The 23,991-nt window shown below is 47.6% G+C and overlaps 2 protein-coding genes across 4 annotated transcripts in view; one reads left to right on the top strand and one right to left on the bottom strand.

The window, feature by feature from the left end:
- On the bottom strand, nt 1–21,614 carry LOC132590132 (mitochondrial chaperone BCS1). Of its 3 annotated transcripts, none has more exons than XM_060263022.1 (8): nt 21,530–21,614; nt 18,124–18,524; nt 16,434–16,573; nt 14,361–14,555; nt 12,387–12,450; nt 9,834–10,003; nt 6,554–6,671; nt 1–419 (listed from the first exon to the last, which is right to left on the bottom strand). In XM_060263022.1, the coding sequence occupies exons 2-8, from the start codon at nt 18,441–18,443 to the stop codon at nt 167–169; spliced, it is 1,260 nt and encodes a 419-aa protein (XP_060119005.1). In that variant the 5' UTR covers nt 18,444–18,524; nt 21,530–21,614; the 3' UTR covers nt 1–166. The 3 variants fall into 3 exon arrangements, with proteins under 3 accessions (XP_060119005.1, XP_060119003.1, XP_060119004.1); XM_060263020.1 differs by lacking the exon at nt 21,530–21,614 and adding an exon at nt 21,306–21,481; XM_060263021.1 differs by lacking the exon at nt 21,530–21,614 and adding an exon at nt 21,273–21,420.
- ZNF142 (zinc finger protein 142) overlaps nt 21,536–23,991 on the top strand; it is a 31,837-nt gene continuing 29,381 nt past the window's right edge. Inside the window, exon 1 of the mRNA XM_060263018.1 lies at nt 21,536–21,741. The gene's annotated coding sequence lies outside the window, so the exon portion shown is untranslated. The remainder of the gene's footprint in view (nt 21,742–23,991) is intronic.

Genomic DNA, 23,991 nt, shown 5'->3' on the forward strand with positions numbered 1-23,991 from the left:
TCTGGTTTAATTTTTTTTTATTTTCTTGACAAAAAGAAGACCTCATTGAGGTCAGCATATAAACAGCATCACACTCATGCCTGGTTTGTTTTGTGTGAATCGGCTCTGTGACCATTCTTCCTCTCAGGAACGTTGCATGCGTAGTCTTCTCAGTGCTTGCCCATGATCAGGATACAACAGCGTGCATGTTTTTAATGGCTCCCTCTGGGTCTGCCTTGTATTGCATGAAATGGCCTTGCACTTGTGCAGCACTAATCTGATCGGAGACCAACAGGGCTTGTTCAGCAAACCGCTCTGCCACAGCAAGCGGCTGGTCTGGATAGAACCTCTGGAACATGTGTCCGAGCTGCCACCGCGAACAGTGTCCCACGTACTGCTTCAAATCTACCCGGCCAGGGCGAACCAAAGCTGGATCCAGCCTGCAAGGAATGAGAAGACGACTTAAAGAGATCGTTCCAGGGAATCTCAGATGGCAAATTTAGATCCCTCCTAAGCAGAGGACTGATTTTTTTTCTCTCAGATCTTCCTACTAAACTTTAGAGAAGGAACATATGTATGTATTTAATGTGTGGTTTTGGACAGGCTGTATATGGCAGGATTTGTTGTATTTTTAAACAGCCACCACAAAACAGAATTAAATTGCTAGCTTTTATGACTACAAGTTCCTAATGACTCTTCCCTCCTTCTATTTAAAATTGTTACCTTTTGGACCCCAAAAGGTGGGTTTTGCCACATCTCCTACTTCTGGAGTTGCACTGAAACAAATTCTTTTATTTCCCCTTGCAGTGTTCTTTCTCCATGAGCTACCAGGCTCATAGTTGTCTCCAGAGAGAGAGATTTCAGGGCAACCTGGGAGTACATGACTTCCCCTGAGCTACAGTATTAGCTGTTCAGGGGGCTTTTCGGCAGCAGAACTGTACGTTATGGTAGGTTATACCATGTGGTAATTTGGCAACAGCAGAAGGGGAGGTGATTTACATGGATCCTCCAATCCCATTGCAACCCCCCACTCTGCCCTTCACGCTATTACTGAGTGTTCCCTTTTACCTAGGAGAAGCATTTTGTGGTCCTCACAGGGCTGAAGGAGGCAAGAATGTTTTATTCTGCGGACGCAAATGCCTTCTGTTAGAGGAAAATTACTGCTGGATCCAGCCCTGAGTATGTGAAGGGGATTGGTTGGGGAATGGATTTAATAGTGGTGTTAACATTGTCATTGTGTGTTGACTGGCACTATCCATGATACAACACTGTGAATGGCAGAAGGTAAAAGAGTTACAAGGGACTATGGGAGTGGCAGGAATGTTTTCACAGTGCCTCTTTTTCCCCTCCTGCTTTTACTGTGTTTCTGATTGATCTGCTAGGGCACTAAAGAATATCTATTATCTACAGCAATTTATAGTTGCCCAGGAGCAACTGTAGGCATCTTAGCAGATCCATAAGATCAGGCCTCAGATTCAGTGGGAGCTCACAGGAGCACAGCTCCTGAACCTTTCTGAGAGTTCCACCTCCTTCTCCGTTGAATAGTATGTGCAGCGGCATAACAATCCCTGGATGAGCTCCACCACCTATTTTTCTACAAAATGACCCCTGCATAAGATTACCTTATTCAAACAAAATTTTGCCTGAGGTGAACCACCTCTCCCTACCCCATTTCTCATAACTCTGGTTAAAGTCTAAGCGTTTATCGAGAACTGTGTTCCGGTAGAAGACGAGTTGATTCTGATAACGGGTTCAGCAGCGGTTAGATTCTTTAAGCTATTCTAGTTACAATAACAAACTGGTTCCCACCCTTCAGGAGGCCCTGTTCGGTTTCCAAGGCTCCTTATCGTTGGGAGAGGGGAGGGGGAGGCAGAGCTTCAAAGGGTACTGGCAGATGTTTCCCAAGGACTCCCCGTCACCCTCCGGTGATCACAGTTCGCTTGGAATGCAAAGCATTTGGGCACGATGCTAGATACAGAGCTAGCTATTTCTTAACAGTTACAATATGGACTCAGCTAGGCTAAGCAGGCATAACAGTCATAAGGTTCAACAATTACAAGTTCTGACACAGACGAGCTGGTACGTGGCGCAGGAAGGGTTTGTGCTGACGTACAACCGGCGCCACCGAGGGCAGCGCTGCCTGAGGGCTGCACCCGAGCGCAGGCGGAAGTCAGGCAGAGCGCGGTGTTCAGGTGGAGAAGGGGGTGGATTTGGGGGCGCGGCCAGGCTTAGGCGGCTTCCTGAGCACTTTGGCCCATGATATTCCCCCCCCCCCGAGGTACAACTTTACGCCTGCAAAAATGGCGGCGTGCCCCATAGGCACCCATTGAAACCAAAAACATAGGTTGGCGCCACCGCTGCGGAAGTTCAGAAACCCCTCAAGGAGCGGTGTGAGTGCCTCGCCAATCCCCTCGCGCCTTGGGCTGACGAGCCCCCACCCCAGCACCCAATTGCGGTCTCCCCCCTCCTAGAAATACTTCTGCTCTGGCCACGCACAACTCAGTTGTTAGGGAAAGGAGCGCATGGCAGGAAGTTCTGCTGGCAAGCTCCCAGCCATGTGGACTTAAAATGAGGGACAGGCAGACACGTTGGTGGCAGGTTTTGCACCTCGCAGTCGCTTTGACAGTATCTTTGACTTGCGAGGGGGAGATAGAGGTCTCTCCTCTGGGGCTAACTGCTCTTGTTTCCAGGTCTCTGCAGGTTCCGGGCTCCCAGAGGCTCTGCATGCGAGGACTGCTGCCCATGGCTGGGTAAGTTCCACTGTCCACCCCCCCCCCCCGCTCTCGACTGCTTGGTGTGCGAGTGTCTCTGGCACTTGAACCAGGCAGTGGGCTCCGGCAGGGGGCACTTGCTGACCCCGCTCCCCTGTGCTGCAGCCTGCTCCCTTCACTTGGTCTGCCCTCTGCCGTGTTTCCAGCCCTGGCAGGGCACAGGGTTTGTGTGTGTGGCGGCCACCCCGTTGCAAGGAGGTGGGTCAGAGGCTGTCCCTTTAAGAGAGCGCCCGGCTGAAATGCAGCCCACTCTTCCAGCTGCCGCTCCTGCAGGTGCTCCTGATCTCTGTCTCTGTTTTGCAGGTGGGACTTCAACACAGAGGCTTCTGCGTGTGCCGCTCCACCGCTCCCCCCACTCCCTCAGCTGTTTCTGCCCACCCCTTGGAATGGAGCCCCGCCCATGGTGAGACTGCCCAGCGCATGCCAGGGAGACTGTTGCACTCTGTTCTGGAAAAATAAAGTCTGAGCTGTGCCCTCTGCTGTCCATCCCACTTGGCATCTGCTGCACGTTCCCTGAGCAGCCCTCCTCCCCCCGTCAGTGGCCTCTCCGAGGGAATGCCTGGGAGGGCGGGCAGACTTGGTTTGGGGGGGGGACGGTCTATGAGCCACCACGCTGCCCCCCGTGTGGCTGGACAGGGGAGGGGGAGTGCCGCCCCTCAGCCTGCCCGGATTGACAGCTTACCCGACCCCACAGGCCTGTTGTGCACAGGGCACTAAGGGGGGGGGGCTGCTGATGTGGACTCAGAGTTCTGCAGCTGATGCAGCTCTGAGCTCTGCAGCCCCCAGGGGAAGTGTTCCGTGCACATGGCAGGGGGCGTCAGGGCAACACATGGGGTCTCTGGGTGGGGGGGTGTCTGCTGTTGGGCTGCTCACTCCCAGACACACATTCCAGCCGCTGTCTATGACAGCGAACTCCTGCACTTGGCACTTCCTGCTTGCCTGCCTGCCACTGGCAGAGTCTCTGACAGCGGGAGGGTGTGAGGGGATTGACGGCTTCTCCGTGGTCCCGTACGAGCCAGTCTTGCCCCCACCCCCGCTTCACCACCAACCCAGGCTTCTCGTGTGTGCATGCCCAGCCTCAAAAAGAAAGTTTTCTTTCAGAATAAATGGGACCAACTTTACCACTCGATAAAATCTAATGATAATAAGGCTTTCTGGAGAATCATTTTGGGTAATCTAAAAATCAATTCTGTTACTGACCCAAATATTTCTGCACAAACATGGATTGATTACTTCTCTAACATTTTTGCTGCTCCATTTGTATCCCCTCCTATCTTAGCAAACCCCACAGTTACTGATATGGCGGTCTGGCATCCAGTAACTCTAGAGGAAATCAGTGATTTATTGAAGGATTTAAAAGCGGGTAGAGCACCCGCAGTGGCCTTCCCACTGAGGTATTCACAAAGTTTGCCGATTGGTGGCTCTTGCCCCTTGCAAAATCGTTCTCTTTCATTGATCTGCATGGCTCCATCCCAGACTCTTGGCTTGATTCTATAATTATCCCAATATACAAAAAGGGGGGTTGGAGTTACCAGAAAATTTCCGCCCCATTAATTTATTATCTATAGTGGGTAAATTGCCAAACATTTAGAACTCTGATTAACTGACTGGATTCCCTGACCTATTAATGGTCATCTGCCTAAACTAGCAGGCCGAGTGGTCCCCTTATTACTTTATGCCGATGATACTACCATCCTCTCTTGCACAAGTGTGGGCCTGCAAAGGTATTTGAATGCCTTCTATGACTACTGTAATTGTAATTCACTCTCTATCAATTATGCCAAATCTAAAGTAGTTGTCTTTTCAAATTGCTGGCGCCCACAAAGATGGTTTATTGGCAACTCAACAATTGAGCAAACAAAATTTTTTAAATACTTGGGGATCACTTTTAATCACAAGTTAAGCTGGGTTTCACATTGTAACAACACTGTCAACTTGGCTAAATGTTCGGCTACTCAAATTAAACAGTTTTTCTTTGCAAGGGGCAACCAATTAGTTCCAGCAGCAATTAAGGTGTTCAAAGCCAAAACGCTGGCCCAAATTCTCTATGGTATCCCTATATGGATCTCAGCATTTACCAGGAAAGTGGAGGGCATTCAAGCCTCATTCTTAGACAAATTCTAAGTATGCCAAAATGGGTGTCCTACTTTGCTCTCTGCTCTGAAGTGGGTCAGTCTTTGGTGGAGACAAAAGCCTGGATTGCAGTGTTTTAAATTCTGGCTCAAAATTCACTTTAGAACGGATCCTAACAGCCTTCTTGATTGTATGAAAAGAGACCCATATGTTTCATCCTGGACAGCAGTGCTTATGTCCAAGCTTAACCAGTTGGGGATAGAGGTGATGATTTTTTTACTTCTGATGAGTCATATATCTTCAGATGTATTAAATTGAGACTGTGGGAGTTGGAGGAAACGGCCAACAGACCCTTATATTTGCTCCCCAGCTTCCTTAGGTCTTTATGCTTTCTGCGGCAAAATGCCCCATTATCTATCAGACTTAACCATTCCAATGCAGGGCATTTATGTTGGCTAGACTAAATGCGTTCCCCTCCAAAGTTTTACAAGGGAGATATCATCGAGTCCCTTTAGGCGACAGACTCTGTTCCTGTGGAGCGAATATTCCCGACTCAATTCAGCATATATTGCTCGATTGTTCCTTTTATCATAATCTCCGTAAAGATTTATTTTGAATGCTTTCTTTCTCCCCAGATTTGTCTATTCTGCCACCCTGTTATTATTTATTGAATGATACTGAGAGGGAGGTTAGCGAGGCTGTGGCAAAATTTTTGGCCGACATCCTTAAATTTAAATCTGACCATGTATGAATGCATCTGTAAGCTCGGTTTCATTTTGATTTTATCTCCAATGTTTAAATTTTTATATTCTGTGTATTTTTATTTGCAACTATTATGCCATTCAAGGTTTGGTATTGGCATGCCCAGCCTCACTCTTGTTCCCTTCCTGTCTTGGTGGGCTGTCTCTCCTTTGCCTGTGATGGTCTGCCCATCATTGGCTCCGTTCTCTGTTTGGGGACGGGTTGGGGATGGCTATCAGCCTCTCTGGGGCAACCTTTCCCCATCCCTGACTGTCATGAGCTGCGGCGCATGCGTCAGGACTGGCCAATGGGGAGGGTGGGCTGGCCCTCCCCTCCGGCTGCCTCCACCTCCCTTCTGTGCCTCCGACCATCTCCCTCATGGCAAGCTACGCTGCTCCCCTCCCCACGCTCCAGTGTGCCAAAGTCCTCAGGAAATCTACTAGCGGCGTGGCAGCTACGCCGTGACCGGCCGCCTCTTATCTCTGGATTGGGCTGCCCATGTCTCCTAAATTTAATTCAAAATATCTTAATTCTCCCCTGCCCTTAAAACCTATATGGATAAACTCTATATAGACTTGACAACCTTGGTGCTATCTGTCTGGTCTGATGTCAATCTTTATTGCATTAGCAACAAAATGCCATAGCAACTGACAACCAGACCAAAGAATAAAATAAAACTTTCAATACAACAACAGAATTATATAAATCATGATAAAATTTAGACAGAATTGTCAATAAAATTTGGTCTGGCTCTTCCACCTACTGTGATGAGGAATGTAATATTAAATAATTCAGGGTGGGGTCAATTGTTTAAAAAATAGCAGTTGGCAATGAGTTAAAATTAACAACAGTACAGTTCTATTTCTAAGTACCAGCCACTTAATTTCAAAGTCAATACTATATAATTATCCGTCAACTACCTTCTAGGTCCACAAACATACAGCCGTTATTCTGGCTCCCCACCCCATTTCCCAGGCAACGGTTCTGACCTGTTCACGTGGTTGGTGGTCATGAATACTATCCTGGCTTCAGAGGAAGCTACACCATCCAGTGCATTCAGAAGGCCACTAAATGTCAAGTGTCCCATGCCTTGGTATTTATTGGGGTCTAAACAGAAACAGAGCACAACAAAGAAAGCTCAGAGGAAGAGAAGTGGAGGACTAACAGCAAAAGTACAGAATATATTTATAACATTTTTAAATTGCCTAATCTCCACTACTGTGGGGGTTTCTAAGTGAGGTACAGAATTGTAAAAACAATATCAAGACATGTAATACATTCATTTAAGTTCAAGAGGTGAAATTTACAATGCCCTCCCATTTCTGGCCTGAGAGCGCCTTGTGGATATGGGAGGAGGAATTAAAATCAGTCCAGGGGACAGAGAACAGAGGTGCCAGCCATGATGTAAACCATCACTGCCCTCAACAGAATGCCTGGCGGAACAACGTTGCCTTACAGGCCCTGTGGAATTACATAAGATCCCACAGGGCCCTGATGTTATTCGGCAGAGAGTTCTACCAAGTCAGGGGCAGGGCTGAAAAGGCTCTGGTCAAGCATAGTCAGATATCTCTGGAGCTGGGAATCACCAGCAAGTTGTTATCTTAGGAGTACAGCGCTCTCCCGGGGGTGTACCAGAGGAGAGGATCCCGCTGATAACATTGGTCCCAAACCACTCAAGCCATAAAGGTCAAAGCCAAAATCTTGAACTTGACTTGCTGCTCCACCAGAAGCCAGTAAAGCTGGTGCTGCATATGTCAAATGTGTGTAATCCTTGGTGCTCCCATCAGGACTCACACCACCACATTCTGTGCGCCAGTTGCAACCCCTAATCAGCTATATCCTGAGAATATCATCACCTAGGATATTTGGCAACAGCATGGTCATGGGCATTCTCTGCAGTACATTAATTCCTCGGAAATAACCTACCAGAGTGCAGTAGGTGACTTCACTAGCTATATTCAGGAAGGTGTGCAAGACCTGGTAGAAGGTAAAGTGTTTTAGCTGCATTAATGCTGTGTTCTGGCCTTTAACTACTGTATTTTTTGGACCATAAGATGCACTTTCCCCTCCCAAAAAAGTGGGGGGGAAAGTGTGTGCGTCTTATGGAGCGAAGGGACGATAGGACATACCTTCCTCCGGGGGGGGGGGGGTGATCCGCTGCCTCCGCCTCCGATCCCGGCGCTTCCCCCACGCCTGCCTGCCTGGCTCCAGCTCTGCTTCCAGCAAGCGCTGGGATCGCTCCACGCTGACCCCACCGCAAACCCAGCGCTTCGCGAGCGCCGGCTGCGGAGGGGGCGGCGTGCTTCCTCCGTGCCTGTCTGCCTGGCTCCAGCTCTGACGCTTACAGCAAGCACCGGGATCAGAGGGCAGAGGGAGTGATCCTGGCGCTTGCTGTAAGCGTCAGAGCTGGAGCCAGGCAGACAGGCACGGAGGAAGCACGCCGCCCCCTCCGCAGCCGGCGCTCGCGAAGGGCTGGGTTTGCGGTGGGGGCAGCGTGGAGCGATCCCAGCGCTTGCTGGAAGCAGAGCTGGAGCCAGGCAGGCAGGTGCGGGGGAAGCGCCGGGATTGGAGGCGGAGGCAGCAGATCGCCCCCCAGGAGGAAGGTGCGTCCTATGGTCCGGACCGAAAAATACGGTATGGACCGAAAAATACGGTATGTGTTTTAATTCTGTTCCAGTTGGACACTTATGGTAGCTGACTCTTGCAGCTTCTGCTGGTTTGTTAGCTGCCTCAAATTTGCAGAGACAAGGAAGGCCTCGGGGGAGGGATGGTGGCTCAGTGGCAGAGCATCTGCTTGGGAAGCAGAAGGTCCCAGGTTCAATCCCTGGCATCTCCAAAAAAGGGTCCAGGCAAATAGGTGTGAAAAACCTCAGCTTGAGACCCTGGAGAGCCGCTGCCAGTCTGAGAAGACAATACTGACTTTGATGGACCGAGGGTCTGATTCAGTATAAGGCAGCTTCATATGTTCATATGTTCAAGGCCATAAATATTTTAAATAGATATATACTATTAATATCTACAACTAAATAAATAAATAGACAAATATCAGGCCTGTCTGAGCTCTGTTTAGGCCTAACAGGTAAGAAAAAGCTGTGATCTGCTGCAGGCTGTAGCATCAGCAGCTGCTTTAAATTCCCTGCCTGGTGCACAATGACCCACAGGTAGAAGCCGAGATTGAATACTTTTAAAGGAACAGGTAACTGAGTGTTGATCATGATATACAATCAGATCAGCATTTTCTTGGAAGCAGAAGCAGTAAAACAGAGAGACCCCCCTTCCCCCCCCCCACCCACAATGATCCTACACCCAATATACATGGCAGGACATGATGCTGCCTGGATTCTTGCACGGGATCTCCTCCACTGGATGAAGAAAGCAGCTTGTCCCAAATTCCAGATATTTGATGAATTTTTGACAATTCTCATTGGAATGTGTTGTGGGCTGGCATTGTAACCTGTGGGTATGCCAGCACCGTGGCCGCCACTGCACAATCTCAGCGTGAGGCTGGACAAGTATACTGCAGAAGAGAGCACAGACATTGGCAAGATCTCACACTCCCTTGAAGCTCCTCTTCAAGCCCCTCCTTGCCATTCCCTTTCGATTTGAGAGATAGCGACCAGCAAAGTGAAAGTTATGCCGCAATAGCATTTCATACGGAGGTCTCCATAAGATGCTGGGTATGATGACCATATAGACCATGCTTAATTGCCGTAGCGTCAAAGAAGAGCACCAGGCATAACTGTGCGAAAGGATCGATTTGTCCATCACTCACCTGTAATTAGGCTTTGTGCTGACTCACAGAGCTGTTGCAACCTCTGTTGAGATTGCATGATTGGTGTGTGTATTAAGGGAAGCTCAGTGAGCTTGCTCTTCCTGCCTGGAAGGATTGTGGGTACTGTGTTACTTACCGTCTGGGTGGCAGCGAACACTGCTGGTGTTTGACCTGTGCTACTGTGCTTGGATCATTCTCTGTATACTTGCTGGTGTATACTGTTATCTACTGTAGTGTGAACTGATTACTGTGTATGACCTTGGCCTGGCAACGACTTTGAATATTGGATTCTGTCCTAGTAAATATATTCCACTGTTGCATGCAGTTGTCTCTCTTGTCTATTAAATTCCTGTGTTCCCTGTCCCTCTTCTTCAGTATCTTCTGCTGCGTGTAAATTCTCTAACATGATGACCATATAGACCATGCTTAATTGCCGTAGCATCAAAGAAGAGCACCAGGCATAACAGTGCGAAAGGATCGATTTGTCCATCACTCACTTTCAGTAGCTGTGTCTCGGCTGATGAAGGCAGCATCCACATCTTCCAGGAGAATTATGCTCTGCTGAGGTGCCACGCTCAACAGGTGGTTGAGGCGGTCATCTGAAAGGCTGCGATCACTCAAGCTGAGAAGACAGATGCTGTATTGCAGTTCTCCTGCCAAGGCCGTGCTGTGATGGAGAATGACATTTCCAGTGTAAAACAAAAACTTGTGTAAAGAGTATCTGGCCTAAGGAGGAAAGCGAATGCTTCCACTCCTAAGCGATAAGAACGACTAACAGTGCCCAGGAAGGGGAGCACAAGAATCATATTGCCGCTCATCTCCTACTGCCTCATTATTTTGACCCTTAAGAACTTATTCTGTCATCTGAGTACAGCTTTAAAAAGGGAGACGACAAAGAACCAGTTACAAAGCAAAGAGCAGGGGAAGGAAGATAAGTTGTTTTCTCCATGGCACACATATTTTGCTATGATACGCATCACAACTGTGCACACTTGGGGGCCTTTTCAGTGTGAATTAACTCTGTGCTATATGTTCTTTGGAGTGCTACCATATACTAGTTGCTACTGTAATAATAATAATAATAATAATAATAATAATAATAACTTTTATTTCTATCCCGCCCTCCCCGCCTAGGCGGCTCAGGGCGGCTAACAACAACTTACACATTAACATAATTAGTAAAACTTTAAATTTAACAATTAAAATTAAACATAAAAACCAGTCAGTTAAGTTAAAATACATGATTTCGTTAGACTAAATGTATATGAGTATATCTGGCAGCGATAGAGCTGTTATGGCGCTGGTTCTGCCAGTTTAGGTAGTCTTATGGATGGCGGTTCTTACACCAGGCAACTCAGCAGTCAGTGTCATTATAGGCTTGTTTAAAAAGGGCGGTCTTGCAGGCCCTGCGGAACTGACCGAGGTCCCGCAGGGCCCGCACCTCCTCCGGAAGCTGGTTCCACAATGCCGGTGCAGCCGCTGAAAAGGCCCGTACTCTAGTATGTTGGAGTCTGACCTCTTTCGGCCCAGGGATGGTCATTTTGTTTTTACCCACTGACCTCAGTGCCCTCTGGGGTTCATATGGGGAGAGACGGTCCCATAGGTAGGCTGGTCCTCGGCCATATAGGGCTTTAAAGGTGATAACCAACACTTTGTACTGGACTCGGTAGATAATTGGTAGCCAGTGCAGTCCGCGCAGCCCCGGCCGTATGTGCTCCCATTTCGAGAGCCCTAACAATAGCCTGGCCGACGCGTTCTGCACCAGCTGTAACTTCCGAGTCCGGCACAGAGGTAGCCCCAAGTAGAGGGCATTACAGTAGTCCAATCTTGAGGTGACCGTTGCGTGGATCACTGTTGCGAGGTCCCGGCGCTCCAGGAAGGGGGCCAACTGCCTTGCCCGCTTCAGATGGAAGAATGCTGACTTGGCAGTGGCTGCTATCTGGGCCTCCATTGATAATGAAGGCTCCAGTAAAACACCCAAACTTTTTACCTGGCGCGCTGGTTCCAATGGTGCGCCATCGAAAGTTGGGAGAGCTATTTCCCCTCCCCGAGCGCCACGACCCACACAAAGGACCTCCGTCTTCGCTGGATTCAACTTCAGCCCACTCAATCTGAGCCACGTCGCCACAGCCTGTAAGGCCCGATCCAGGTTCCCCGGGGCGGAGCCAGGCCGGCCATCCATTAGCAGATAGAGCTGGGTGTCATCCGCATATTGATGGCAACCCAGCCCAAACCTCCGGACAATCTGGGCAAGGGGGCGCATGTAGATGTTGAACAACATTGGGGAGAGAACTGCTCCCTGAGGCACCCCACAATCAAGTGTGCGCCTCTGGGATCGCTCACCCCCAATGGCCACCCTTTGTCCCCGATCAGAGAGGAAGGAGGAAAGCCATTGTAGGGCCAACCCCCCAACCCCTATGTCGGCGAGGCGGCGCTTTAGCAACTGGTGGTCGACTGTATCAAATGCCGCCGACAGGTCTAATAACATCAGTACCGCAGCGCCGCCCCGATCCAGATGCTGCTGGAGGTCATCTACCAAGGCGACCAGCACTGTCTCCGTCCCATGGCCCGGTCGGAACCCAGACTGGCACGGGTCAAGAACGGAAGCGTCATCTAGGAACCTCTGTAGCTGCAACGCCACTGCCCTCTGTAAGCCTCTGCCCACTGTAAGCCTCTGACACAAGGCCATCTTGATCATACAGTCTAATTCGCTAGGATACTTAGACACAATCAATTCTGCCTTAGGGCAAAGGCCAGAAACAGATGTTCTTTAGGTCCACCTCCAGTTCTCTGTTTCTATATGGCAAGAAAAGGGGCTTGGGAGGAAATAAGTACAATTGCTCAAAGTACAGCCACAGTGTGGGTACTGAATCACCCAGATTTCATCTTTTTACTCCCAAGTGGAAAACTTGCATTATTTAAAATATTCCAAAACTTAAGGTATTTCCTGCAATAGCCTATTCCGGTTATGTGCCAGTACTTCTGCGTTTCTATCAATGTGAATACAGAGAAGTTTTTTTGGGAAGGAAAGCTGAGAAAGTGATACTCACATGAAGCTACTCTTTCCACAGCCTGGGGGCCCATACAGCAGGTATCCTCTCCGATAGGGAATACCTACAGAAGAAAGCTAGTAAGATAACACCAGCAGACACTAAGCTCAGCATGTCCCTACCACACTTGAGCTACTACCGCTATATCCTAGCTGGCATAAAAATTCCCTTAGTGGCTCTGACCAATGGTCCCCAGTTCCATGTGCCATGGAAGAAATAAGATACAGGACAACACCAGGACCATCATCTTACTGTTTGTATCTTTGGAGCGAGTTCTGTCAAAAGTTCTAAGAGCAGTCCTTCAATTGCCTCACTGAGCCTCCAATGCAAGCTTCTGTCTGGAGACTGGTCGGGTTAAAGCAGCAGCTCAAATTAACCATTGGCTTAAATTAAACTACAATCTGAGGGCTTAACTGATTCTACAAGACAGTTACCGAACTTCCTGGCTAAAGGCAGTGAATAATAAGCTGATGAGTTTGGGTTTTTTCCCCACCTACTGCTTTAAAAATGAGGTTTGATCAGGTAAAATTAATGATAAAGCAAAGGCTGCTGGATATTGAACATCAGTGTGATACTGAATGAACACCCAATTTTCCTAGACTCAGAAGACTCCAGGCGCGTCATCACCCCTGCTACTGAATCTGATCTAGATCAGTTGGAGATTCCAGGCCAACAGAGGGCATTTTCTCCTGCTAGATGGCATGCGCTGCAGTCGTGGAGGGACAATACAGAAAGGTGCCTATTGCACAGGAGAGGTTGAAACACTAGGACATGTTTTGATCTACTGTCCTTTATATCAATAATTTTTTTTTTAAAAAAAAAAATATTTCTAATAATTTAGTAATTTTGCATTACCAGACTTGTATAACTCGATTAGCTAATTGCTGTTTATTCATTGCGTTGTTCTTATGATTATGCGGTTCAGGGGTGTGCGATTTGTGCTGGTCCAGGGACATTTTAATAAACTTACTACGCCTCAGTTTGACTCTTGCCTTGAAAACTCAACGAGGTCACCGTCAGTTGGCTGCAACTTGACAGCGCTTTCCAACACCAGGAAAAACAAAGTTCAGCGTCTTTAATAGCTCTCTAATGAATGTCTCTAATAGCTCTCTAAATCTGTCAGATTCAAAATCTCTTTGTGGAAGAGAGCACATAAATCACTTGGAAGTTATTGTATTAACTCCGGAGTTAAAATCAAAGGGTTGCATCGCACGAGGTATGGAATGAATAACCATTAACTTCTAATAGGGCCGCTATGAAGAGGAGCCGTTAATCAGTTTGTCAAGAACACACCACTGCGATAAAACAGGATGAATGTCAGCGCCTACCAGCGACTTGCACAGTGCGAAGACTAACCGAGACCATCTCTCCATTGGAAATTAATGGAAGTCAGAATTATAATGACTGAAACAGGTCAGCAGAGCAGCACCTGAGAGGAAGTCATGGGTTGGAACTCTGGGAGCAACATACAGGCGGCAAAATTGGGACAGCAAGAGATTACAGGTAAAGGTTGAAGAGCATCAAGGTAACTAAGGCAAGTCCATGGAGAATTCACTGCCACAGGAGGTGGTGGCGGCCACAAGTATAGCCACCTTCAAGAGGGGTTTAGATAAAAATATGGAGCACAGGTCCATCAGTGGCTATTAGCCACAGTGTATGTGTGTATATAACATTTTTTGCCACTGTGTGACACAGAGGGTTGGACTTGATGGGCCGTTGGCCTGATCCAACATGGCTTCTCTTATGTTCTAATTGGGAGCTGGCGTGTGGGAACTACTAGCTATATACACAGATGCAAGGATGCCTTTGACAGGAACTGCACAAGGACTGAACAATGGAAATTGTAAGCAACTACAGCAGGTTCCTGAACTGATGAAGGAGAAATCCTGGTGCCGTACATGGCATCGATTAGCCCACAATGGAAAAGACTAGAACATGAAGGGAAGCCACAAGCGCCCCAATAAATACACTTGCCTCGCTCAATGTACCACTTTGGGTTGCCGATGAACTCTTTTACATCCTGCAAAATCCTCTCCGAAACACCATCATCAAGCACCACGGAAGTTAGTGGGCGCTGCCGCCGTGGGAAACCAAACTGCCTCCACTCAGCACCCATGGCAGTGTACATGACCGTCTTCCCTTCTTGCTGCCTCAGGGCCAGTTCTTTGGCTATAAAATGAAAGCAAGAGGTTCACAGACTTATGAGAAGCGGGTGCACAAAGAGGAAAGTGTCCCAATTATACCCTGTTTTCCCATTCTGACCTGAGTCTTCGTGACAAAGAAAGCTCATTTAAAAAGCGACAATGGAAATCTGATCAGGCTGATCCAGAACATTTTGATTGGAAGTGGAGTAGTTAGAGCAATGGTCACAGAGAACTTTAATGCAAATAGTACATTTTAAAAGATTACACCCACTGATCCAGACAACTCACTAAAGTTCAGACTGCAGCACTCAATTTCTATAGTGTACTGTAATATATGTGGTCATCCTTGTAGGACACAAGGCATGGTTGGTTAAAATTCGTTAAGACGTGACTGGTCTTTTAATGGATATCTTATGGTTGGAACTCTGTTGTTGGAATATAAATAAAGAACTGATGAAAGTAAAAACATAAGAACATAAGAGAAGCCATGTTGGATCAGGCCAACGGCCCATCAAGTCCAACACTCTGTGTCACACAGTGGCAAAAAAATTTATATACACACATACACTGTGGCTAATAGCCACTGATGGACCTGTGCTCCATATTTTTATCTAAAACCCTCTTGAAGGTGGCTATACTTGTGGCCACCACCACCTCCTGTGGCAGTGAATTCCACATGTTAATCACCCTTTGGGTGAAGAAGTACTTCCTTTTATCCGTTTTAACCTTTCTGCTCAGCAATTTCTTCGAATGCCCACGAGTTCTTGTATTGTGAGAAAGGGAGAAAAGTACTTCTTTCTCTACTTTCTCCATCCCATGCATTAAAGTAAAAATGTGGGTCTGGGTTTATCTGTAATCTCCTGAAGTGGCTACTCTGAGTCTGACCTAAACTCGGAACTCTTGCCTTTCAGAAAGGATAGGGAGCAAAAAGCACTGTTTAGGAAACATCCTTCTTATTAGTTATGTGATTGTTTGTTTGCACATAAACACGGCAAAAGAGCTGCAAAACCTCAGCTCACCAGTAAGAGGCAAACTGAGCTGACAAATCGCACAACTTGGTAGCCATCAGTTCTGTCAAAAAAACATGCTTAGTCAGTGCAATTCATCTTTAGACTGATCCTTCTCAGATGCTGTATTCATAAACCTGCACAAATGCATCAACAAACCTGGAGTGTTTTTAACCCAGGGCAGTGTCTGAACATATTTCTTCTCTGTCAAGAACTACAAGGCTTAGACTCAGGTAAACAGGAATCATGAATGTCTCAAACAACAACAAGAGGCTGGGGGTAAAGGCAGTATAGGAAATTTGTCCACTAAGACAAGCGTCCCTGGTGGCTGCATTTCCAATCTTGCCTTGAGCTTCACAACAACCATAAGATTTTGTTGTGTTCAGTTTGGGGCACCACATTTTAAGAAGGTTATAGACAAGCTGGAACGGGTCCAGAGGAGGGCGACGAAGATGGTGAGGGGTCTGGAGACGAAGTCCTATGAAGAAAGGTTGAAGGAACTGGGCATGTTTAGCCTGGAGAGGAGGCGACTAAGAGGTGATATGATCACCATCTTCAAGTACTTGAAGGGCTGTCATATAGAGGATGATGTGGAATTGTTTTCTGTGGCCCCAGAACGTAGGACCAGAACCAATGGGTTGAAATTAAATCAAAAGAGTTTCTGGCTCAACGTTAGGAAGAACTTCCTGACCGTTAAAGCAGTTCCTCAGTGGAACAGGCTTCCTCAGGAGGTGGTGGGCTCTCCTTCCTTGGAGGTTTTTAAACAGAGGCTAGATGGCCATCTGACAGCAATGAAGATCCTGTGAATTTATGGGGAAGTATTTGTGAGTTTCCTGCATTGTACAGGGGGTTGGACTAGATGACCCTGGAGGTCCCTTCCAACTCTATGATTCTACCTTCTTGTAGGATGTTGAAGAAAATCTCTCGGTTGCTGCCTACTGCTGTAAAGGTGACAGACTCCCAGGGGGTGCCAGTGTGCAAGTCAATCATTTGTTTCTCCCGATTCCGTTCTATGCGGATCCACTTCCTTTGATACCTGAAAAACATAGAGAGAGAAGATAAGCAGGAATGAGAGGGAAGAAAAGTAGGCAGTCTCAGATGCAACTTACAAGACTACAAAGTTTACATCTCTTTTACAACCCCCTTCTATGTCAATCCCCAAGAGCCCTGTGACACAGAGTGTTAAAGCTGCAGTACTGCAGTCCTAAGCTCTGCTCACGACCTGAGTTCGATCCCTGGCAGAAGCTGGGTTTTCAGGTAGCTGGCTCAAGGTTGACTCAGCCTCCCATCCTTCCGAGGTTGGTAAAATGAGTACCCAGCTTGCTGGGGGGGAAGTGTAGACGACTGGGGAAGGCAATGGCAAACCACCCCGTAAAAAGTCTGCCGTGAAAACGTTGTGAAAGCAACATCACCCCAGTCGGAAATGACTGGTGCTTGCACAGGGGACCTTTCCTTCCTTTCCTTCTATGTCAATACACAGAACTGCCATAACAAAGTAAGGACTGCCCTTGTTTAGGAATCCATGCTCAACTAGGCACAAAGGAGGTCGGGCAATGATGCAGATGTAAGGACAGGTGTTTTACATCTCCCTCTACCTCTATGAACTTGGAAAACCCTGATGAAAACAATATAACCTGGATCAAGAATAGATGCAGCTAAACTGGGCCAGTCCAATGCCTCAGTCCCCAGTTCATTATTCCACTTCTGACAGTATTAGTATTTAACGTCTGAACAAACATACAGGAGAAGGGCCAGTCACAGTTCTCTCAGAACTCTGTTATGGTGAGAGGGAAGGAAGGCAACTGCAAGCCACTTTAAAACTCATTCGGGTAGAGAAAAGTGGGGTATAGAAACCAACTCTTCTTTATCTTTACTGTGACATCTTAGCCGCTGCCTTCCTTTATGTGGGTCGTGGTGTGTGTTTAACTTATGGAAAGTCCCTAACTGGTTTTAAGATAGTTTGAAAGGTAAACATATGTAAGATATTGATATCCAGAGAGACGCCAGTTGTCTGGAACCAGATGAGTGTAATATAAGGAGATGAAATTGCTGAGCAGACAGGTTAAAATGGATAAAAGGAAGTACTTCTTCACCCAAAGGGTGATTAACATGTGGAATTCACTGCCACAGGAGGTGGTGGTGGCCACAAGCATAGCCACCTTCAAGAGGGGTTTAGATAAAAATATGGAGCAGAGGTCCATCAGTGGCTATTAGCCACAGTGTGTGTGTTTATATAAAAAAATTTTTTGCCACTGTGTGACACAGAGTGTTGGACTGGATGGGCCGTTGGCCTGATCCAACATGGCTTCTCTTATGTTCTTATGAACTTACCAGCACCTAAGGGAAACATCCTCCCAAATGAGACTAACAAGATGCTGTTCTTCTAATTCTTTCCCCTTACTGTACCTTAGTAATGAGGAATCGATCAACGTAGCCATTGCAGTGACTGTTCTCCATACTGTGCTGGTTGAGCATGCAGACATTCTCGGTGTTAGCACAAGCACATATGAGCAATCACAAAAAGACTCTACCCCTTCTTTGTTAGCCATGAAATGCTCCTGCCCTTCCGAAAGACACTTCTCTTACCTAATGAAATGATTCCCTGGACTGGGGATAAAATCAAACTTCGTGCTGACACGGCCACTTTCATGTTGCAGGTAAGAGGTCTCCACACTCAGATGCTGGGTGTGCTTGGCATGATGAGAGATCCAGCTCAGCAACCAGTAGTAGCTTTTGTCCTTGCTTGGTACCTCCAGAGTGATCATGCAGTGCCGTCTGAAAGCCACCATGCCAAACTGGGCCCCCTTGCGGGCTAGAGCCAGCGCTGTACCCACGCCCACCAGGCCAAAGCCTGCCCCAAAGTATGGATTGTCTTTGAGTGCCAAAACAAAGTCAGAAAGAGGCATTGTGGTGGACGGCGAGAAGGAAGAACTCCAGTGTTAAATAACAGTCCTCAGCAGCATTTCTTCTAAATATCTTAACAAAGCCTGCATAAGAAAGCAAAAAGATTTGAACGACCATGGGTGACTAATGTCTTAATTATATGCCTGCTTAAATCCAATGGAGGTAAATTAGCCAATCTTTCTTTTTCATCTCCCACACTCGCTTTCACTTAAACAAAATAGAATATTGAAATAGCATTCCGCAGTGGGAAGTGAGAATACTATGGAAACAAAAGGCTAACCAAGCCCGTGGCTACGAGGGGGCCTGTGGGGGCACAGCCCCCCCCACTTCTGGACAAAGCCCTCTAACTTTGGGGCCCCACCAGCCCCCAGGGCCTCTGGTCTACTTCCCACCGCCCTCCCTTCCTTGGCACCCAAATCCTATGCGGAGGTGGGTGGCAGAAGCATCCTCCAGACAGTTAAAGCACCCGCCGATCAGCTGATCCACAGGTCTTTTAATTGGCACGGAAGGCTAGGACTGCTTCTGCTGCCCATCAGCCCACGCGCGCTATTTGAGTGGCCGGGAAGGGAGGGCGGTCCCTTCCTTCCCTGCCACCAGGCCTGGCCTGTGGAGTTCTGCCACCAGCGCTGGAAAGAGGAATCGCCGTTTTTCCTTGGCTTTAAGGGGTGGGGTGGACTGCAGCGCCTGCGGAGTTCAGCCAGTGCAGGAGAGGGGAATTGCCCTTTGTTCCTGGGCTTTAAGCGGGGGCTCCCCCCACCCCTTAAAGCCAAGGAAAAACACTTGTCAGTTTCCCTCTGCAGCACTTGCTGAGTTCAGACAGTGCAGGAGAGGGGAATTGCTGGTTTTCTTTGGCTTTAAAGGGTGGGGGGCTCCCCCCACCACTTAAAGCCAAGGAAAAACACTTGTCAGTATTCCTCTGCAGCATTGGCTGAGTTCAGCCAGTGCAGGAGAGGGGAATCACCATTTTTCCTTGGCTTTAAGGGGTGGGGTGGGGGTTCCCCTCACCCCTTAAAGCCAAGGAAAAATACTTGTCAGTTTCCCTCTGCAGCACCTGCCAAGTTCAGTCAGTGCTCTAGTAGCTGCTGCCCTCCCTTCCCCATCACCCAAATCATGTAGGGCAGTTTTATTTGAAGGGAGTGGGAAGGAAGGCTATGGGGTGGGGCCGCTGAGTGCCTCCTGAAAAATGTATAGGCCCCCCAACCTTCCAAATCCTGGCTACGGCCCTGAGGCTAACTGTGGCACCTGCTCCCAGGGCAAGTTTCCCCTCTATGGCAATATGAATAATTTGAAAGTGCAGTTGATACCATCACTATTTTGTTATCATGGTCTTCTGGCATTGGTTGAATATTAACTTTTGTCACTGAATAGTTATGAAAATAATTTGGTGGTACAATAGATGTAATTAATATTTCTGAGAACCCAGCACAGTTCAAACACTGGTTCCTGATCTCCCTTGAGGACCAGAGCCCTCGCACAAAATTTAGGACAGACAAGTGAAACCTGTCAGTTCAAAAAGAGCCTTGCCTGAACCTGTTCTCCTTTTCTCATACAGCAATGAGGAACAATAACAGCTGCCTTATTGTGAAAAAGTCAGACCCCTGGTTGATCTCTTGTCTATTCTGACCAACGGGATTCATGAAACCTCACACAGAGCAAGGTGCATCCCCAACACATGCAACTTGAAGTGCCAGGAACTAAACCTGGACCCTTCTATCCCTAAGTCACATGCCACTCCTCAAAATGAATATATGAATCTGCCTTACACCAGGTCAGACCACTGGTCCATGCAGCACCATATTTTCTGCAGTTCTCCACAAAGAACAATTCCTTCCCCCATGGTACCTAAGATCCTTAAACTGAAGACACCAGTGACTGAACTCGGGACTCTGTGCATGCCAAAAGCGTACTCTATGCAGCCAGCAGCCTCTCCCACAGAATATGCGGTATCTACCAGATCTCCTGTACCTTACCCCTCTAATGGGACAGCACACGAGCATGTCCACTCTAACAAGTTTTAAATCCTACTTTATCCTGGAGTTATCTCACCTCACCTGTATAATCCCTGATTTAGCCGGAACACACTTCTTTGCACTGCACTCTACAGTTCCTATTATCTGAGACGCCAAAAAATATCACCCTCTCTCTACTAGGAAATCTGACAGAATTCTGAATTTCTCACGTGAAGAGAGATGTTTTGTATCTGTCTGCATTCTATGGTTTCTGGTGGGGCGGTGTTGTGTGTCTAGGGTTGCCAATCCCCAAGTGGGGGCAGGGGATCCCCCGGTTTGGAGGCCCTTCCCCTGCTTCAGAGTCATCAGAAAGCGGGGAGAGGGGAGGGAAATGTCTGCTGGGAACTCTGTTATTCCCTAGGGAGATTTATTCCCATAGAAAATCATGGAGAATTGATCTGTGGGTATCTGGGGCCCTGGGGGGGGGCTGTTTTTTGGGGTAGAGGCACCAAATTTTCAGTATAGCATCTAGTGCCTCTCCCCAAAATACCCCCCAAGTTTCAAAAAGATTGGACCAGGGGGTCCAATTCTATGAGCCCCAAAAGAAGGTGCCCCTATCCTTCATTATTTCCTATGGAAGGAAGGCATTGAAAAGCTGTGCCGTCCCTTTAAATGTGATGGCCAGAACTCCCTTTGGAGTTCAATGATGCTTGTCACAGCCTTGATCTTGGCTCAACCCTTAATGTCTCCTGGCTCCACCCCTAATGTCTCCTGGCTCCACCCCCAAAGTCTCCTGGCTCCACCCCCAAAGTCCCCAGATATTTCTTGAATTGGACTTGGCAACCCTATGTGTGTCTGATTTCCCTACCGACTCAACCTGACCTCTCGAGCGTCGAGGAGATGATCTGAGACTACCTCGCTTCCCTTAGCAATGCCTTATTCCTTCTCTATGGCGCCGCCTTCGTTTCTAGATCCTCAAATCCCAGCGGAAATCGACCAGAGTGACACAAAAGACCAAACTTCCGGCATCGGACGACGCCATTGGTCCTGATTGCCTATGGGCACAGCGCTGTGCCGCTCTGGGCGTATGCATTTCTATTGTGCAACCTGCGTGCTTTCATTAGAAAACAGTGGCGGACCCGTTCGGTCGTGAACCGGAAGCTCTAATGCAGCCCGTGTTGGCTCGAGACTAGGCCACATCCTGTCCGGAAGGATCATAGAGCTGCCTTGAGAAAGGGAGAGCGAGGCTCGCTTGCTCAAAGAGGGAAGGGGAAGCTGGTGCAGCTCCTCGCCATCTGTGCTGGCGGAGGGGCATCATCGAGGCGATGCGCACAGCGAGGAACGAGAGACTGTAAGTAGGGGTGGGGGGGTTTTCTAGCGTGGGGATGTTTAGGACCCCTTCCTGGGGCGGGGGAGAGACGCCATGAGGCTCCACCTTGAGAGGAGGAGGTGGGCAACCAGGGAAGGAAAGGCGGAAGGTGCCCTGGTGACTGCAAGGAGCAAGTGGCTGGAGGGGAGAGCGACTCCTAGAGAGACAATGACTGTGGTTGGGACTGGACTATCGAAGCTCCTTGAAACGTCGGCTGTTCTCAGAGGGACGTTGTGTTACAGCTAAAAAAGCTAAAACCCAAGAACTCAGCCATAAGGGATCCTTTGTGGGAACTGCATGTGGTCTTGTCTATAGGAGGGCTTGGGGTGAAGGATAGGGATCATAGCTGCAAAAGAGGACCTCCTAGGGTAGTTTCAGAGAATCACTGGGTTGGTTTGCAGTAGAACAGTTAGATTTGAGTCCAGGAGCACATAGGAGGCCAATAAGAGTTTCTGGGTATAAGCTTTTGAGAGTCAAAGGTGAAGCCAAGCCATGATATTAATTTGGGGGAGGGACGGTGGCTCAGTGGTAGAGCATCTGCTTGGGTAGCAGAAGGTCCCAGGTTCAATCCCTGGCAGCTCCAAAAAAGGGTCCAGGCAAATAGGTGTGAAAAACCTCAGCTTGAGACCCTGGAGAGCCGCTGCCAGTCTGAGAAGACAATACTGACTTTGATGGACCAAGGGTCTGATTCAGTATAAGGCAGCTTCATATGTTCATATGGGGCTGGGTTTAGGAAGAATTCTGTTCACTCTTTTATTTAGACCAGTCGTTCCAACTTCTAGTCTCTTGCACTTCTGAAATCATTGACAAATGGCACCGCTGGCACTTGGAGCTTGGAAGATTATGAAAGAAACACTCCAGGAGTCTCATGTGTTTGACCTTATCACTACCAGGTCAAGTATTTAGGGTCTTGCAGAGCTGGGTTCAGTATTAGTGCCAGCAAGGTGGGACTATGTGCTGCTTTTCAGAAGTGTGTAGGAGAAGCTGTGGAGGGATTCTGTGTCCAGAAAGTGAAATGGAATTTTTCAAGGGAGAATGTATAATGATATCTCTTTACAGAAAATGAGGGGTGTTTAGCAATATCCTTAATTTTTCCTGGATATAGTAAGGTTAATAATACACCATTAATTTAGCATGGGAGCTTTTCCTTACCAGCCTTGGGCATGATTAGGTTCTGAGAATGCAAACCAATATGATTGTAAACTGTAGCACAGTGGGTATTCTATGCATCCCGCAAAGGATTCTATGTATCCTAGAGAGGATTTCACCAGGTGAAAGGTGGGGTGAATTTTGCTGATTCACACACCCCTCCCTCCACCTGCAAGCTTCTGACTCCCTTCTCGTACTGTTCCTGAAGGATCCTCTGTCCTCCCCAAAGCAGAATCTTGATGGGCATTTGTGGGCTGCAGTGAGTAAGAATATCCTGCTTCAAGGTGGAAATCCCTTCCATTCGTAAAAGTTTGGGATGGATTTAAAGCATGGGTAGATAATTCAGATGTGTTTGTGTGCATACCAACATGATTCCAGCTCTGAAAGTTAGTGTTTCATCCACAGTGCTTGTCAGTTTCCCTCTTTCTAAATCATGCCTAGTAAACTTAGCTTATATGGAATGAGTATTGTATGATACTGGCAAAACTGCATACCATTCCCATCGTATTTCATATCCAAGCTTTGAAGACTGAAATAAATTCTGGAGATTAAATTATTCAGAGGATCCAAACTCTAGGCCTTGTTAATATTGTGATGCGTATATGTAAGAGGAGGATAAAACAGCCACAAAGACAAAAAAAAAAGTTTAGGAATTTAGTGTATTTATTTTATTCAATCTATATACCGCCCATTCCCTAAATTAATGAACTAAAATCATAAGCATTAGATGACAGTTTAAAAAATAAGCATCCCAACCAAATTCATAACAGCAGTACAATTCAGATGGTGGTTAAATTCCAATTGTGCTACCACCTCGTGTGGGGGATGGGGGAAGGGAGAATGCCAGCCAGGTGGAATCCTCAATCGAACGCCTGACAGAACATCTCTGCCTTACAAACCCTGCGGAACTGTATTAAGTCTCAAAGGGCACAGATGTTACTCAGCAGAGAGTTCTACCAGGCTGGGGACCACAAGCAAGTTCTTATCAACTGAGCGCAATGCTCTTTGAAGGGAGAGGCAGTCCTGAGGATATGTGGGTCACAGACCATTAAGGGCCATAAAGGTAAGCACCAAAACCTTGAA

The sequence above is a fragment of the Heteronotia binoei genome, chromosome 21, assembly GCF_032191835.1.
Source record: "Heteronotia binoei isolate CCM8104 ecotype False Entrance Well chromosome 21, APGP_CSIRO_Hbin_v1, whole genome shotgun sequence".
In the NCBI taxonomy this organism is placed as follows: Eukaryota; Metazoa; Chordata; class Lepidosauria; order Squamata; family Gekkonidae; genus Heteronotia; species Heteronotia binoei.

Bases quoted from the DNA above. Each gene is read 5' to 3' on its own strand.
- LOC132590132 (XM_060263022.1), bottom strand. From the start codon at position 18,443: ATGCCTCTTTCTGACTTTGTTTTGGCACTCAAAGACAATCCATACTTT. The intron at 14,556-16,433 runs GTAGAATCATAG...TTCATTTTATAG, and splicing joins CTTCAACATCCTACAAGAAG to CCAAAGAACTGGCCCTGAGG. The intron at 6,672-9,833 runs GTGAGTGATGGA...GTTTCTGTTTAG, and splicing joins CCGAGACACAGCTACTGAAA to ACCCCAATAAATACCAAGGC.